Raw genomic sequence first — 16922 nt, 5'->3', positions numbered from 1 at the left:
TACTGCAGTATGAAAGAAGATAAAGAAATGCGAAGTAAGATTTACAAACAAAAACTCACTATTGTATTTGTAATAAATACCACATGTGCAACATACACAGAAATTAAAATAAATAAATAAAATAATTCTAAATTACATTATAAATTAATTTATATGAAGTACTATATGTTCATATATGCTATATGAAGTATATATACTATATGAAGTATAGTATATACTATATGAAGTACAGCTATATAATTGTCTATAAACTATGTTTATAGACAATTATATAGCTGATCAAAAAGAAAAAAAAAAACTTATAATTAAAACGTATTATTTTTTAATGAAAAATACATATTTTATTTATATTATGAAAATATATTTTATTAATTATACAATGACAATAAATATACAATACAATACATGCACAAATGATACATTAAAGTGGTAAAAAATAATAAATATGTGTACAAATCAAGTGACTAATGCAAACGTCAGATATTGCAGTATGTAAGAAGATAATGCAATGCAAACGTCAGATTTACAATCAAAAACTCTGTATAAACAATTTATTTGTTAAAGTAGCACATGTGCAACATACATATAAATTCATATTAAATAAATAAATGTAAATGCTATTCGAAGTTAAAAAATAGCCACTCTAGTGTAGTACCAAATTAGATCGCTTATTTAAAAGCCTGTTGGACTGAAAGGAGTTTTCAAGCATGAACCGCAAATCTAAAACGCAGCTCTTAAAATAAACTCCCACAAGTGTTTGAATTGTGAATTTTGAATGAAAGAGTGATGACACACAGATGTGGGGCCCTTATTGGCCCCTGGAGTGTGGAGGAGGGACCTAGAGCCTGTCATTGAGGGACGGACAGAGGGAGAAAGAGGGAGAGAGAGAGAGTTTGCTGGAGCAGCAGAGCTGCAGGTAAACGGATGTTTGTCAACACGATCATTTCCCTCATGACACACCGATGACTAATGAGCAGATTCATTAATTACTGGAGCTTCTCCTCTGATCTGACTCAGCGCAGCTGCATGTGAGGAACACACTCTCCGTTTGACGAGGACCCGCGTTTGCACACCAGCAACTTCCAACATTTTGTGTATTTTTTTGTTGTTGTTGTTGTTTTTTCCAGCATCCAGGATGAAGCCCAACAAAAGAGGTGAGAATCGTTTACAGATGCGGGACGGTGTGCGTGACTCGTGAACGCAGTGTGTTTGAATGGTGTGATTTGTGCTTCCACACGCTGTCCATCTGCACGTCTGCGAGCGTGGCGTGATTTTCAGTCTGAACGCGTGAAACGCAGATGTGCTTCTGATTCTGGCCTTTCATAAAGCAGCTGATCCACGCGTTTGCTTTTTATGTGTTGAGACTCATTTCTGAAGGACACTCGGCGTCAGAAAGCGAATCTTTGAAGCTTTATTGACTCTCACGCGTTTGTTACATTGTATCATTGTGATGTGATGACGTCAGCGCGCGTTTGTTTGTTTGGTGAATCGCTTTTTTCGCGCGTTTGCGGCCCCGTTTGTTTATTCGCGTCTGCAAACAGACTTTTGTTTGATCGCCTTTGTATTTAGTTTCGAAAAATGAGAAAGTTGCCGTAAATGACGGTGAAGATGCGAAGGTTATTCAATCATTTGACTGTTAGTTTTTGTTTGGACGTGGCCATCGTGTTTGTTTGGAACTGCAAATATACTTTTTATGGGTTTTAGTCAACGGGCAATATGAAGATAAGGAAGGGGGAAATGGCATTCAATCATTTAGTTGCACTGATTTTATGTTAGATAATCATTGCATCAACTAATAGTTGTGTAATTGAGAAAACAATCATGAAATTCAGAAGAACTGATTTCCCTAATATTTTATTCTTCTCTAAGTTGTTTTACATTTGTCAATTTCTCATTTTATGTAATCTGTAATGCAGCTCTATTCTGGATTATTCATCCACCACCTGAAGAAACACAAGTTTTTATTTGTCAAACACACTTAGGACAATTGCGTACTGTTACGAATGATACGTGAGACAGGGATACAGTTGCAGACTGAAGCATGAATGTCCAGAGGACGCACACACACACACAATCTGCTTTGTTAAAGTGGGTTTCAGGAACTCCCACATTTTTAGCTGCTCTTTAAGGCTTCAGGTTTCAGCAGGAGAAAGAAACTCTGAGCTGCTGAAGTGTGTCTGATTCACGCGTCTCTCTGAAACTCTGAGTTGAACTATCTCACAGAAATGAGTGTGTGCTTTTCCTGTAACCGTGCTGACTGCAGTTTCTGCTAGTAATGCCGTATTTAGACCAGTACTGTGATTGTTACTTTAGTAAAATAGTGGAAACTTGGTATTATCACTGTCAAAAAAATGTTGTAACTTGTATATAAAGGGGAGCTATTATGTGCAATTAATTAAAACCGCCTTTGTTGTGTTTTGAGAATTTAATTTCAACATTAAAAGGAATTGAATAGTTAAAACGCTTGACTTTAGTGTTGCGTTTAAGGGTCTTGATGCACTTTTTTGAAAAATGTTATTATTCAGAGACAAGTACAAGATCGAATATTCAAAGGTAAATGTTTTAGAACAGGCAATTGAAAAAGCATATTCCCTTCAGTGATGGTTACGGTTACATTGTTAATGGTCGTATTCAGACTGGATTCAACTGCATGAATTATACTGCTCTCTCTGGTGATAAAGATTATCTTAACGATAATGTTCATTGTAAATTCAAAACGCTTGTTTGGACCACCTGTAAAGCTCAATAGAGCACTAGATAAGATTTCCCTCTGGTTTGTGAGCATCAGGATGGGGGTGAAGAGACACTGTCATGGTGAAGGTGTGAATGGAGGAGCAGTTCAGAGTCAATGGGGTTTTGATGTGTAAATGGAGTGCAGTCAGGCGGATTTATCTGTGGGACACTTTTAAATGACTGACCGAGACAATTCGGTCGTAAGATAAGAACTTATTTGCCATTTCAATTGCGTGATTGTAGGATTCTGTATTACATGCAGTACTGCACATTTTGCCAAATTTAGCAGATCCTCTGGTTATGCATGCAGAAAATGTGCATACTTTGCATAGTATACACATTTGTGGCGTTTCTGGTATTTAAGGGCATTGTAAACTGTTTGTGACCTAATCTAAATCACTTTAATTTCTCTGTCATGTACGCTGTTTTGAGACTGACAGTTCTGTTGTCATCTTCACCTTAGTTTTTGACGAGGACCTGAATGGAGACACTGAGTTTTCTGCCATGTCAGACAGCGACCCGTGTGAAGACGACAGTTACCCTCTCAACCTATCCACCAGCGGCAGAAGAAGCGGTTCTTCCGCCAAACGCCGCCGCCGCGGAAACCTCCCCAAAGAATCCGTTCAGGTTCTGAGGGACTGGTTGTACGAGCATCGCTTCAACGCTTATCCATCTGAGCAGGAGAAACTGAGCCTGTCTGGACAGACGCATCTGTCTGTATCACAGGTGAGACATAACGGAATCATTCAACCTAAACTGCTGGATGCAGTGTTCCATGCAACTGCATTAAAACTACAACTTTAAAGCATTTACGTGTCATAAATTTAGGCCTAAATTTGTGCATTGTCCTTTACTTGCATTTGTGTTTCAAACAAGTATGATGTTTTACATGCAATTACAATGAAACTACAGTTTCCAAACTAAAATGCTGAATTATTATAAATGTAATTTTATATAGACTTAAACATGAATTGTCTTTGCCTTTAGTTTCATTTTAATTGTATGGCAATTACTGTACTGGTTTGAAACATGAAGTTCTCCAGCTCTTATTATCTAATTTTTATCTTATTTGGACTTAAAATTGATTTAATATTGTCCATTATTTGTCTCTCATTATTTGTTTTTTTTTTTCAAACCTGTATGACAGTTTTCCATGCAATTACAGTGAAATAAATTTCCTATTTATTTCCTATTTAATACTGTACAGCCGCCTTGTCACAATTCCGTATTGTTAGGCGGTATATAAATAAAGGTGATTTTGATTTTGATTTGAAACAAAGTGGATGTAAAAGTATCATAATTTAAACTTTAGACCTAAATTTTGTCAATTACTTGCCTTCAAGTCTCAATCTAATACAATATTTTCCATGCAATTACTGTGAAACCTCAGTTTTTAAGCTCAAAATGCAAAATTATCATATTAGAAATCTTACTGACTTCAATTTTAAAACCCTCACCTTAGTGTTGTTTTAAACCCGTTTTGTGCAATTACAATGAGTTTTCAAGCTCAAAAAAGGCCGAATTATCGTAAAAGCATTCTAAATTTTAATGTTTTAAGATTAAAATTTTACCTGTAATGACGGTGAAGCTTAAGCTTTTAAGCTTGAAAGAAGGCAAAATTACCATTAAAGTATTACTTATATACTTTTATACTTTTTATACTTATATACTTTTTTATTATACTGTTTTGGTCTATTCCTCCCCACTATTAAATGGCTTCAGAATATAATACACAAGCCTGTTAATTTGGTTATGAATGTCAGTTGTCTTTTTTTATGTCTAAGTGAGCCTGTTCTTGCCAGATTTAGCTACAAAGTGGACCAGAGTCAAAAGTCTTGCTCATCATCAAGTTTTGTTTAAGCAGTGTTCCCTTTCTAGTACTTTCTTTTTTGTGTCTTTTATCCACCCTTTATTTTTACATTTGGCTGAAATCTTCAAAGACTGAGACTTTCCCACACAGTCTGCGCTGTGTTTTGTCCTTGACCGAAAGCTGCGGTGTTGTCAGAGCGCAGGAATGCGGGCGGTGAGGCCTGTGCTGCATATTTCCTCTGGTCTCCATTAGAGCCAGCTGTCTGTCTGACACAGCATGCAGTTCACTGCCGCACCAACAGGGAGCACCATGTCAGGATTCAAAAAATGCATCTTTTTTCCTTTTGTCTCTTTGAGCCTTTACCTAGAAAATTAAGAACAGTATCACCAATGCTAGACCTCCTTTAAACTGCATTTTTGTGTGTGTGTGATTTATTTTTTATTTTTATTTTTTTAAAAGCCAAAATTGGTATAGCAGTTTAATGTTAAATTAATGGCACTAAACAACTTGCAATTTTGTTTAAATTGATAAAACAGCAGTTTGTTATTTTCAGTAGTTTAAAATTTGTACTAAAACTAAAAAGCCTACTAGCATATAATAATGTCACATTTGCCATTAAATAATGCTGTTTCTTTCTGAAATATCAGGGAATTTCAAGTGGGATTTGTGAAAAAAAAAATCTTGGGAATTAAACTCTTAAATGTTCATGGAAACAAAATTACGATTTCTGTAGTTTGTTTCTAGTTAGTTCCAGTGTATGTTTTGGCTACAAATGGCAAAATTACCACAAATGTATCATAAGTTTAAATTTATTTATACTGAAGTTTGAAAATTGTGCTTTACCTGTTGTAATTTCAGGCCAGTATAATTAATATTTTGTGATTTATGTAAGCAATCAAGCAGTTTAGATTTGCTATGTAGTATATAATCCCGCTACACAAGTATACTGTATGTATTTGGATAAATGTTATATAATGTGATCCATCACATGGCATTTTAAGTTTCTGAAATGGTAATATCTTTTGATGTTGTTCGTAGATCTGTAACTGGTTCATAAACGCCCGCCGGAGGCTCCTGCCGGACCTGCTCAGGAAAGACGGCAAAGACCCCACTCAGTTTACAATGTCACGACGCACCAGCAAACCAGACAGATCCGCCTCCCCGGAATGCCCCACCTCCTCGACCCGCCCCTCTGTCATATGCCCCGCCCCCACATTGGACTTGAGGCTTTTGGGTAACACTGCAACAGCAATTTTGGCCGGAGCTGGTTGCTTGCCGTCATCAGGAAACCAAGACGGCAGTGTTCAGGCTCTGATGCAGCTGGACACTCGAGGTCTGCTGAGACGGGAAGGCCTAACTGGAGACCATCACCTGACGACCATCCCGTTTGCTTCTACCTCTGTCACAACCCTGGGAGCGGTGAGCCCGACTGGGGTCCTGTTCAACACGCCTCCGCCTACCCCACCGGAGCTTTGCCCTCAAGATTTCAGCGATCTGAAACTTCTGGTGGACGCTGCTCTGCAGCGAGCAGCCGAGCAAGAACTCAGCCAGCAGAAAGAACAAACAACAGAACAGCAAATGAACGGACCTGCAAATGAAAGTTCAAGAGTGCTCACCCAGAATGGCAATTCGGAGACTCCTTTAAGGGATGAATCTAATCCTGCACCCATCTTGATGGAGAACGCAGTATTACCAGTATCCGTTCCTGTCATGAGCCACACTTTTCCAGGCCTTCCTGTCGATCTGAGCACGGGCGGTGTCTCCAGTGTGGAATCTGGAAGCTTTGCGTCTTCTGGGGTGTGGAGTGTCCGACAACCCACTCCACCTGCGAATGTGGTATCACATACGTGGGTTTCACAGTACACCCATAACACGGTCACGGAAGCGGTTAACTAAAAACTCAAGGAGACCAACTGACTTTGGACTTCATTTGTTTGCTTGTTTTTGTTGGAAGACTCTGGAGCAGATGTAAACTTGCCTCCCCAAATCGTTGTCATGGATACCGTATGGATGTTGCTTGGTACCCAGAGAGCCTCATCTCTGATGTTCACTACAGGGGATTCAGGAGTGAAGGTTCTACACCACAATGTATTTCTAAGACATTTTAAAAACCTTTTAAACCAAAACCTTTTACCTTTTTTAACTACGTGAAGTTTATGGGCATGCATGAAATGCTCTTCAGAAATAATCCAGCATTTCAGACTCCAGAATTTTCGAGACCAGGTGGAGGTCCTTTCAGGCGGAAATATTACCATGTGCAAACACCAGCAAATTCAAAGCCTGTGCAACTCAGGTTTGCAGCCAAGAGATTTTCATTTAAACATTTGTAATTGAAGTGGCCTTGCTTTGTTTTTGAAAGAAGCTCCACATGTAGTTGCTTTTGCCTGTTTGCATCAGTATATCCACTAGGGTTGGACGTCTAGGTGTCATAGCATGCTTTACTTATGTGTGAATGCAAAGACCAGCATGCAATGTTTAAATATCAGCATTTAGAAACCAAATGTGCTCTGATTTTGCCTGAAAGCCACTGCTGATGAAGCCTCTAATTCTACAGTCTCAGCTTTGAAAGTCTTTCCCAGTAGTATGATCTTTGTCATATTTCCTGCACTTTATAGTCTGTAATTTCACCTACTCGTCGTTATGTCAGGACCGTCTGTCCAGTCTCAGAATAAGATCCGAGCACTCTCTCCACGGCTTGACGTGGGTCTGTGCGGTGGTGGCTCATCAGGAAATTGATCGTACTGCAGAGCTCATCTCTCACGTCTCACGTCTGTCTGAGATGCGGGAGGGAGGTCGTCTCAAAGACGGAGCCGGCATTGATTTTTCTTCAGTTCTCATGTAACGTGATCGTAGGGCTGTAGCTTTATTTTTCCTTAAATGATCATTGTTCGGACAGTATTGTTGGGTGAAGTAGATGATCTGCGTTAATAATTGTTTTGCATATCTCAGTGTAGAGAGAGACATCATGTGGATGTTTTAGTGAGTGTGAGCCTGACAGTGTTTTTTGACGCTAAAGGAGTGTCATGCATTTATAAGAAGAATTTAAAGTCTGTTTGTACCTCTTTGAGACGAACTGAAGTGCTTCTTTCTCGCTCATGATCTGTGAATGTATCTAGAGAACTAACATTTAGAAACAGAGAAAATGCTTTCCAACTCAGTCTCTTTCTCTTTTTGTACACTAGAGGATCTAGATGCATGTGTGATTTTTATGCTTGTAGTTTCCATGAAACTGAGAACATGTACAGATAGTCAGATTAGTCTTTAAAGTAATGATTTTAACCTTTTAGTATTCTTATTATTCACATTATTTCAACGTATTCTCTCAAAAACGTGCCATAATTCTGGTTAGTTTTGATCATGCTGGGTAAAGGTCAGTTCTGTAGTACTGTACATGTTTCTTCTCATTTTTCAGTGCGTCTCAGGTTTATTGTAGTTTTTGTTTGACTTTTCCTCCTTGGGTTTGAGTCATTTTAATTTTCTTCTCTGAAATCACAAAGAGAGTTTTATCTAAATATCTATAAGGTGCATTTTTTTTTTTTTCTTTTTCTTTTCTTTTTTTGTTCCATGTTTGGGCTGATTATGAGAAGGCGACTGTCATGTAGCATCACAAACTGTATTGCAGATCTAATTAACTAACACTTCAAAACCACTGTGACCATTCGGTTAGTTACTGGAACAGTGATGGGTACTGGAAGTAAAATTATATTTTTCATATAATATACTCTATTTTTTCACCTGTTCAAAAAGACCAATATTAATATTCCTGGAAGTGTATTATTGATGTTCTTATTGCAAAAACGGTCTTCTTGATGACAATGTGAAACATGTAAATATATCATTCAGGTTTTTGTCTGGCGTAGACCTGCTTTTAACGTGTATATACATCAGATATGCGTAGCTCTCTCCTGTACGACCAAATACATGGATTTTTTTTTTTTTTTTTAAAGATCATGTGTGTATGTATAACTGAGGACAGTAAAACTGGCATTTGTGCCTTACCTGCTTCCTTAGAAAACCTTTGGACTAGTCTGTGCAATATCTGCCTTAAGATTTTATTTGATGTCCTTTTTGTACAAGCATTACAGAGAAATAAAGCTTCATTTTTCGTATATTTGTAGTAATGTTGAGTAATAGAAATGCTTTATTTTACAGATTTTCACCCATTAGGAGCAAAATGCCCAGAAATGAGCACTGTTGATTTCAGCATGCACAGAAATGATTTTGAGAATTCACTTGAGACTGTCTTTATTTCAGTATAAAATGCGTCACATTCATATGATTGATGACTTCGTGTCTGAGAGCTGCCGCATGTAAATACATGTTGTATAAGCCAGATGTTCACAGGGTTTGATGGAAAATACAAGTTGCAGTACCACTGAAAAATCACAATATCCCAAAGTTTGCTTCAAAGAGTTTTCAGGCGCGTGTGCAGCTTGAAAAATGGAGATGAGCTTCAGAAATAGTTTTACTTCCGTTAAAGACTTCTTATGACTTCAGATGTTTTTGATATCTGATAATATCGCTCAGTGAGAGAAAGATACTGATAATTCTTATAAATGCACATGTAAAAGTGACTTTTCTACAAGGTTATGGCATTTCCAATGTAATCGTTTCATTTCTGAGTTGCACAGATTGAGAGAGCTCAAGACGTCCAGCCGTAGCTGAAGAGTACATTACTTTAACCTTCTAAACATACTACACACCCCTATAAAAACACACAATAAACATTGCACAGATTGTTAGCAGTGTAATCTGGTCTTATAAAATGTATTTAGAGAAAAATACTTCTTTTATAGATCAAATATTTGACATGAAATGCTGTTTTTCTTCATTTATAGAAGCTAATGTGCAGCTGCGGCTGGTGCTCTCTGATCGTCTACATGTCGTCTTTGTCTTTGGCTCCGTGTTTGAGAATTCGGGTGAATTCGCCGTAGTTGAAGTTGCCCTTTTTGTCAATGGGAGCCTCTCTGAAGAGCTCGTCCACCTCTTCATCTGTGAAACGATCTCCCATGGTGGTCAGCAGCTCTCGCAGGTGGTCTTCATGAATGAAACCTGTGCCGATGAGAATAAAGTATACAGCTACAGCGGTTTTTGTTTAACAAATAGATCAAGGAGGTCTGAGATGTGAACTACCTCTGAATATTGAGGCATTTGCTGGTGTTCGTTTAGTGTGCATCTGCGTTTTGAGAAACCAGTACCATATTTGAAGAGTTTATTTACAAATACAGATAACTCAGTTTTTAACAGTTTTCAGAAATCATGTTTTCATTGTGCATTCCAATTAATCTCAATCAAACTGCATTTGGGTTATTTTGATTAGGTACAAAATAACTAAAAAATGCTGCTAATTAACACAATAAAAAACATGCATTTTGAAAGACTAAAAAAGGGAGTTATCTGTTTTTGCAAATAAACTGAATTTGTTGAATTTAGATTTTTAAAAATGTTTTTTCTTTTATCTATTATTTATTCAGCATTTTGTTATATTAACTTTATTTTAATTTTATTTTTTGTAGATTTAAGTGTTAATTTATATTTTGTTTATTTATTCCCACATGTACTTGTTTCTATATTTGTCATATAATATGCAGAACCAAAACTGAAGAAATAAAATTCAGTAAATAAAATTAAAATAAATAAATGCATAAGTAAATATGGAAATAAATGCATGTAAGAATATAAAAAAGAACAAATGAACACATAAATAAATACTAAAATAAATAAAGAATAAAAATAAAGTTAAAAGTAAATACAGAAAATAACGAAGGGAAGAAGTAATACAAAACCAAATTCAGGACTAAATTAATAAAAAAAAAAAAAGTGTTTGTTTTATCAAGTCATATATTGTATTATTTATTTTGCTGTTATTATTTATTTCAATTTTTGCAAGATTGGGCCTCCATACTGTATGTGACTCTTTATGATGCTCAAACTCTTGATATTAAAGCAGTGTTTGTTTTACCGGATCCTTCCTCATCGAAGCAGGCGAAAGCGTTCCTGATGACGTCCTCCGGGTCGGTTCCGTTGAGCCGTTCTCCAAACATGGTGAGGAACATGGTGAAGTTGATGGGCCCTGGAGCTTCACTCATCATCCCCTCCAGGTAATCATCAGACGGGTTCTTACCTGAGCACAGGTACCACACACATGGAAGGAAAGGTCAGTATTTGATACAGAATTCTATTATTATGTCAGTTCCTCTCCGTCAGACTCACCCAAAGAGGCCAGCATGTCATGGAGATCCTCTTTATCGATGAATCCGTCTCGGTTCTGGTCGATCATGTTGAAAGCCTCCTTGAACTCCTGAATCTGTGACTGGTCAAACATGGCAAACACATTTGAAGTGGCTCTCTGTGGCCTCTTCTTAGTGGTCTTTCCCTTGGCTCGCTTGCTGGACATGTTGGCGGTGTTTCAGGTCTGAAAAGAGCAGATGTCATTAATGTTTATGAAATTACAGGGTCCAGAGTAGAAAAGTCTCCATGCTGGGTTGGAGTTGGTGTATTTTTGTGGGCCAAAACCTGGAAACAAGTTCACATTTTTTGGTGTGGGTGTTTGGTTGAATGCCTGAAATAAGATCTGTGTTTAACACAAGCTCAAAATATTTTCATGTTTTGTTCTACAACATAAAATCCATCAGTAATACACCCTGGTGATTTTTTAAGGCTTTTCCTTGTCTTGTAAAAGGTGATTGATAACAAGTGGCTCAATGTGACTGCAGAGGTTGTGGGGGTCATTAAACGTCAACAAGCCGAACAGCTTTGTTGCGTTAAAACATAAAAAAAAAATGAAATCTACATGTAAGATGACTAGCTCTTTATAAATGACTCGAGCACAGTCACATTCTCACACATCTGTTCAACTGTAAGATTCCTCAGCTAATGATGCAAGTTAATGTGTATAAATGCTCAAACATTTTATCTTCTTGTCATGCAGAGCATATTTAGTTTTGGTTCTTTTTCTGTAGTTTTATTGCCTTGCGTGTTGTTTTGTTGGTGTAATTAGCCATTTGGAGACATTCACTTTATAAAGTAATGAATTATAATATTGCATTACTCCATGAAAAAGTAACTAATTGTGTTACTTATTTATTTTTATGGAAAGTTATGCATTACATTACTTTTGCTGGGTTTGATTATTTGTTTTTTAATAACAAAAACCCAAATATTATAATATATTAAATATATTATTATTATTATTATTAATATATTAAATATATTATTAAAAATATTAAATATATTTTTGGCAACTTGTAAAGGCCTTTTCACACCAAAAGTGAAATGAATAAGCCTCTCAACATAGAAACAGGAGAGCTGTCAGAGTATAAATGGGAAAACATGGCATTACTTATTCGAAAATGTAACTCAAATATTTCAGTGTAAATTTAAAAAGTAATGGATTACTTTACAAGTTACTTAAGAAAAGTAATTTGATTATGTAACTCAAATTATTTGTAATGCTTTAACCACAAAACTGGGTTGAGTATATTAAAACCATCAGCAACATTTATAAAATATACAGTCATCAAACAGTCATAGATGTCGTTATCATCTTACTGTCTTTGTGTTTCTGTGCTTCTGTCTAAATGACTCTATTTGGGCGTCAGCCTACGATTGTCATCACAGGAAAGTGTGTGAATGATATATGACTGTCCAACCAGCCGTTAAAGTTGTGTGGAGTCTGCATTATTCATCTGTGAAAATGCTTTTATATTAAATCAAACTACAACTTGTAGGTCTTTTCACACCCAGGATTTCAGTGTGAATTACAGTTTTAAAAAAATTCAGTGTAAACATGGCCAGTTATTATAACTGAAACTTAAACTACTAAAACCATTAAAAAAAACTTTGTTACTAAACAATAATAAAAAACACAAACGGACAAAAACAAGTAAACATATAACAAACAGTCCCACTTTCTATTAACTGGCCTTAACTACTATGTACTTGCATAAAAAAATAAGTACAATGTACTTAATGTGGTCATATTGTATTGCAAAACACTTTTGCTGCTATTGAGGTGGGATATGGGTACGGTTAGGGAGAGGTTTGGTGATATGGGTAGGTTTAAAGGTGGGTTAAGGTGTAAAGGAATGGGTCAACAGTGTAATTATAAATGTAATTACAGAAATTAATTACAGATGTAATTACATGCAGGTATTTTTAAAATCTAAGTACAGTGTAAATACATGTATGTGCACAATAAGTGCATTATGTCAAATGATTAATTTCAACATAAGTACTTAGTAGTTAAGGCCACTTAATAGAAAGTGGGACCCAACAATTATATAGATTATGTAACAAAAGTATAACATGAAAAATTAAAATATAACAAAATATAAAAACAAAACCTTCAAAATATGAAGGTTTAATAACACGAGTCTAAATGTACAGAATTACAGTACGTTCACACAAGATAAGTTCAGAGAAACTCACACAGGCACTTTTAGACAGTCAAACTCAGAGCAGGACTGTATTGAAGTGTTTAATACGAGAATTTATAGACAGACCGAAAGTCACTTTAAGATGTACCTTTAGACCAAGAATTTAGTTTACTTTACCATTAACTCCAAAGTGGTTGTAACTGAAAGATATTAGCCAACTTTGATCTAGAAAAACCTTTTATAACTGTAAACAGAGAAGATTCACTAAAGCCACGAGCTTTAGAGATGATGTTACAGATGGTTCTGTTTCTGAGTCAACACATTTCATAACCATCTGTTTCGAAACGCATTAAACATTGATGAATACATCATCCATTATGAATGTGTAATTAATGTTATTCAGTCTATCTGGATGACCACACTCAGCTAACACTCATTTTCATATCTGTGTTTTTATTGCTCTGTATTCATATTTTCTCAATATCTGCTCAATAAAGTAAGCAAATGTGTGGAATGATCCGTTTATTCCTTCTATAGCCGCCCTGGTCCGTATGCAAACGTCCTGCTCAGTTAATCTTACAGTTGAAGACACCTATCTGTAAGCAGCACTAAAGTCTAAAGTCTAATGAATCTCCAATAATTGCTTCTGTATTGCGGAGTAAAATGAGAGTATGCTGTGTTTTAAATTCTCTGACATTCTTATTCCTGTCCTATGTGTTTCATGAGCATGAGGTAGGACCAGTATTTATGTTAGTGATTAACCAACTGCTTATTTTCAGGCAGTGCATGTGTGTGTGTGTTTGACCACATCACCAGATCACAATGTCCAGCTCCACCACAGGATTAAATGCAGGAATTTAGAAACAGACGGACAGACTGCCCAAAGGACATCAGACGCCGTCATCCTGCAGAATGTTTCCATGCCCTCATTTGTGTATGTTGCAATATATTAGATATCAATAGAACAACATTCTTGGATTATGATTTGATACATTGGGTTAAACTTTGGGTTAAATATTAGGTTAAAATATAAACAGTGTTGGGGAAAGTTACTTTTAAAAGTAATGCATTACAATTTTGCATTACTCTATGAAAAAGTAACTAATTATGATCTTCTTTGTTGTTAATATATAGCAATTCTAATGTAAAAGCTCTTTTACACCAAAAGAGAAATGAATTCACCTCAGGCTGAAAGAAAAGTACATTTATGTAGGAGATCACTCTTCAGCTATAAAAAAAACGAAGCACAAATGTTAGTTTATCTAAACTAATTTTTCCTTATTAGTATGGTTGAATTGCATCATTGAAGGTCAGCAGCAAAGACACTGGTTAATAAAAAGGGAATAAATACATAAAGGATATTTGTTTTATTTAACATATTTAATTATTGCAGGGTTGCGTCATATTCCGAGTTTGCATTTCACTGTTTTTATTCATTTTGTGTAATACTGAGTGAGATGAATTAATGCATGTTCACATTTAGTCTAGAATACAGTAACATCATGTTTAGTCCCAATTTCCCAACAGGAGACTTGTCAATCAATAAATGGGGAAAAAAGTAACTTAGATATATAAACGTCTATGGAAATGACAATATTTATGGGTTTTATTTGGATACATTGGGTTAAAAATACTGTTTTAATGCATTTTTGTTAAAAATAAAACAATACTCTCGTGTTTTAAATGGACAAATTGGGTTACACTTGGGTTTAAATTTCATTCGTTGATACATGTTTGTTTTTCTGTGTCCCCAATGTTACTTTCTATCCTGTTTTCCTGTTCTTGTTTAAAGGAAATGACATCATTATGGAGGTAAAACAGGAGCACAGACATCATTAGTAATATTATCTATGGATTTGATGAATTCCGTGGTTTTAGATGGTTTGTGTTTCTCTAAAACATCCATCCTTTTTAAATGACACAAATCAACATTTCAAAAGATGGCAAAATATAAAAATGAACATCCTAATGTACTAGAACTTTAGCTCTTAGGAACATCCATAAGTGACCAAACACTGTCAGATCTCCCACATTTGTTTGTTGTCTCTAAAATTGGTTTGGCAAACACTCAGAATTACTCAGTGACTCTTTTAAGAGAGACACTAACAAACTATCCAGTGATTTTGCTCCACTAAAACTTAAGTACTGATGAACAACAGTAAAGTTTCATCTCATCTGAATGAAGACTATATAAAATCTAAAACAAAGTCATTCTATCCCTGTAGTTGCTTTCTTGATTTCTGTTAATGAGTTGCTTCTGCTGTTTCAGGATGTGTTCTCCGGCCAATGTTTACGTCATGAGCCTCACCTCTGACTTATGACCTCAACGGCACACAAAAAGGCCAAACACTCTTTTCCAGATGAAGCACTTTACAGCCAGGCTACGTGCAAAAAAACAAGTTGTAACCCTAACTCCTATAACAGAAATACATTAACAAAGCCAAAATGTCCACCAGATCCTTTGCTCAGCAGTATGAGCGATGATCCTGGATCAGTTTTAGCTCCATAACTCCAACATACGTCATCATCTCCATCCAGATCTTTCCCCACTGTCCCAAATTCATACAAAGCTTCTGTGGAAAGTCTTTATATGACTTCATAGGACATAAAACCAAAGCACAACTCACCTCTGCTGCAGCTGATGGATTGTGCTGTCCACTGGACTGTGTCTTTGTGCTGGAAAGTGAGACTGTCTGTTATACTTTCGGGACACAAAAGTTTCTCCAGAGCATCAGCTTGAGTAATGCGCCCCTCCCATTTTACTCTTGGCCAATCAGAGGCATTCGGTCTCCCAAACAGAGCCGGCCCACAGCAGGGATTTAGCCATATAAGGGCAAGGAATGTTCAGCCTGTGTCTGTGTACGACACACAGAGAGCGAGATACCCAGAGGAATCAACATGAAATGACAGGAAAAGAGATAAGCTGCCTTATTTAGAGAAAACTGGCCTGTGTGTGTGTGTGAGCGATGGATGGATGCGCTTCTGTTCATTCCACAAAACCACAGAAGAGTTTCCTCATGTTTTAGTACAGGGGTTTTCAATTATTTATATTTCACAGAAGCCCAAATATGATGCGAGGGACCCCATCCTAACATTTAAGCTATATGTGTTTCATGTGTAAAGACCCAGTATATAGTTTATTTTATTTAAATAAGTATACTATAACCGTTTAAAATATTTTTGTGAAAATATTTCGATTCTGTTGAATTACATTAAATTTTTTTTCCCCTAAGTATTATCAGAATTGTATCTATTTATTAAAAATAAATAAATAAATAAATAAATTATTATTATTATTTTTTTTTTTTTTTTGACACAATTTCCCCCTAATCCTATAGTTTAAAAACCCCTTGGCTCATCTTGAATAAACAATGATTCTTCTTACTACTGAAACATTAATTGTCATAACAGAGATCTGTTCCTGCTCACGTTATTAGATAACTCTGTTGATATTAAATAACTCTCACTTTTGTGCACGACAGCACTTTAGTTAATGTCTTCCATGGCCATTAAGTGTGACATGAGCCAGAAACCAGACAAGAGAGAGAGTTATTATTATTGTTATGAAAGTTATTATATTACTGTTCTTGGAACAGGCCTATTATTTCCATTATTAAAGCTACAGTTGTCTACTGTTACCAAAGTGTCACTTTACACAGTGTCTAAAAACTAAAATCTATGAGAACTGAGAATAAGCACAATTTTGTTGTTTTAGTTTATTTATTTTATTTTTTATTTAATGGTAGAATTACACATGCTAGAATCCACATAACATTCACAGTGATAAATACTTAATCGATGCAATGGACATCCATGCATGTCAAGTTTTTTTTTTTTTTTTTTTTTTTTTTTTTTTTGCCAAATTAATTAAAATTAAAAGTAATTGCTAGCATGTTATTCCAAAACAATATACAGGTCAACAAATTTTATGCAGATGTGACAGAGTAGTATTTTATATATTTAAAAATATATCTATATATTTATATTTAAATATAACATAA

The 16922-nt window shown here is 35.7% G+C and overlaps 2 protein-coding genes across 2 annotated transcripts; one reads left to right on the top strand and one right to left on the bottom strand.

The window, feature by feature from the left end:
• The first annotated feature begins 883 nt into the window (after positions 1 to 883).
• LOC127166622 (homeobox protein TGIF2) lies at positions 884 to 8553 on the top strand. The gene is made up of 4 exons (XM_051112044.1): positions 884 to 1028; positions 1128 to 1154; positions 3197 to 3459; positions 5582 to 8553. Exons 2-4 carry the CDS (start codon positions 1136 to 1138, stop codon positions 6437 to 6439), a joined length of 1140 nt encoding a protein of 379 aa, XP_050968001.1. The 5' UTR covers positions 884 to 1028; positions 1128 to 1135; the 3' UTR covers positions 6440 to 8553.
• Positions 8554 to 8771: 218 nt separating this feature from the next.
• Positions 8772 to 15706, bottom strand: myl9b (myosin, light chain 9b, regulatory). The gene is made up of 4 exons (XM_051112045.1): positions 15549 to 15706; positions 10757 to 10958; positions 10506 to 10667; positions 8772 to 9595 (listed from the first exon to the last, which is right to left on the bottom strand). The coding sequence occupies exons 2-4, from the start codon at positions 10938 to 10940 to the stop codon at positions 9420 to 9422; spliced, it is 522 nt and encodes a 173-aa protein (XP_050968002.1). The 5' UTR covers positions 10941 to 10958; positions 15549 to 15706; the 3' UTR covers positions 8772 to 9419.
• Positions 15707 to 16922: the final 1216 nt, after the last annotated feature.

The sequence above is a fragment of the Labeo rohita genome, chromosome 6 (genome assembly GCF_022985175.1).
Source record: "Labeo rohita strain BAU-BD-2019 chromosome 6, IGBB_LRoh.1.0, whole genome shotgun sequence".
Classification (NCBI taxonomy): domain Eukaryota; kingdom Metazoa; phylum Chordata; class Actinopteri; order Cypriniformes; family Cyprinidae; genus Labeo; species Labeo rohita.
The sequence above is the reverse complement of the archived record's forward strand: the minus strand, read 5'-3'. Positions and strand labels throughout refer to the sequence as shown.

Coding starts and splice junctions, on each gene's coding strand:
- LOC127166622 (XM_051112044.1), top strand. Junction 3,460..5,581: donor CGCATCTGTCTGTATCACAG/GTGAGACATAAC, acceptor TGTTGTTCGTAG/ATCTGTAACTGGTTCATAAA.
- myl9b (XM_051112045.1), bottom strand. CDS start 10,940: ATGTCCAGCAAGCGAGCCAAGGGAAAGACCACTAAGAAGAGGCCACAG. Junction 10,668..10,756: donor TGACATGCTGGCCTCTTTGG/GTGAGTCTGACG, acceptor ACCTGTGCTCAG/GTAAGAACCCGTCTGATGAT. Junction 9,596..10,505: donor CTTCGATGAGGAAGGATCCG/GTAAAACAAACA, acceptor TCATCGGCACAG/GTTTCATTCATGAAGACCAC.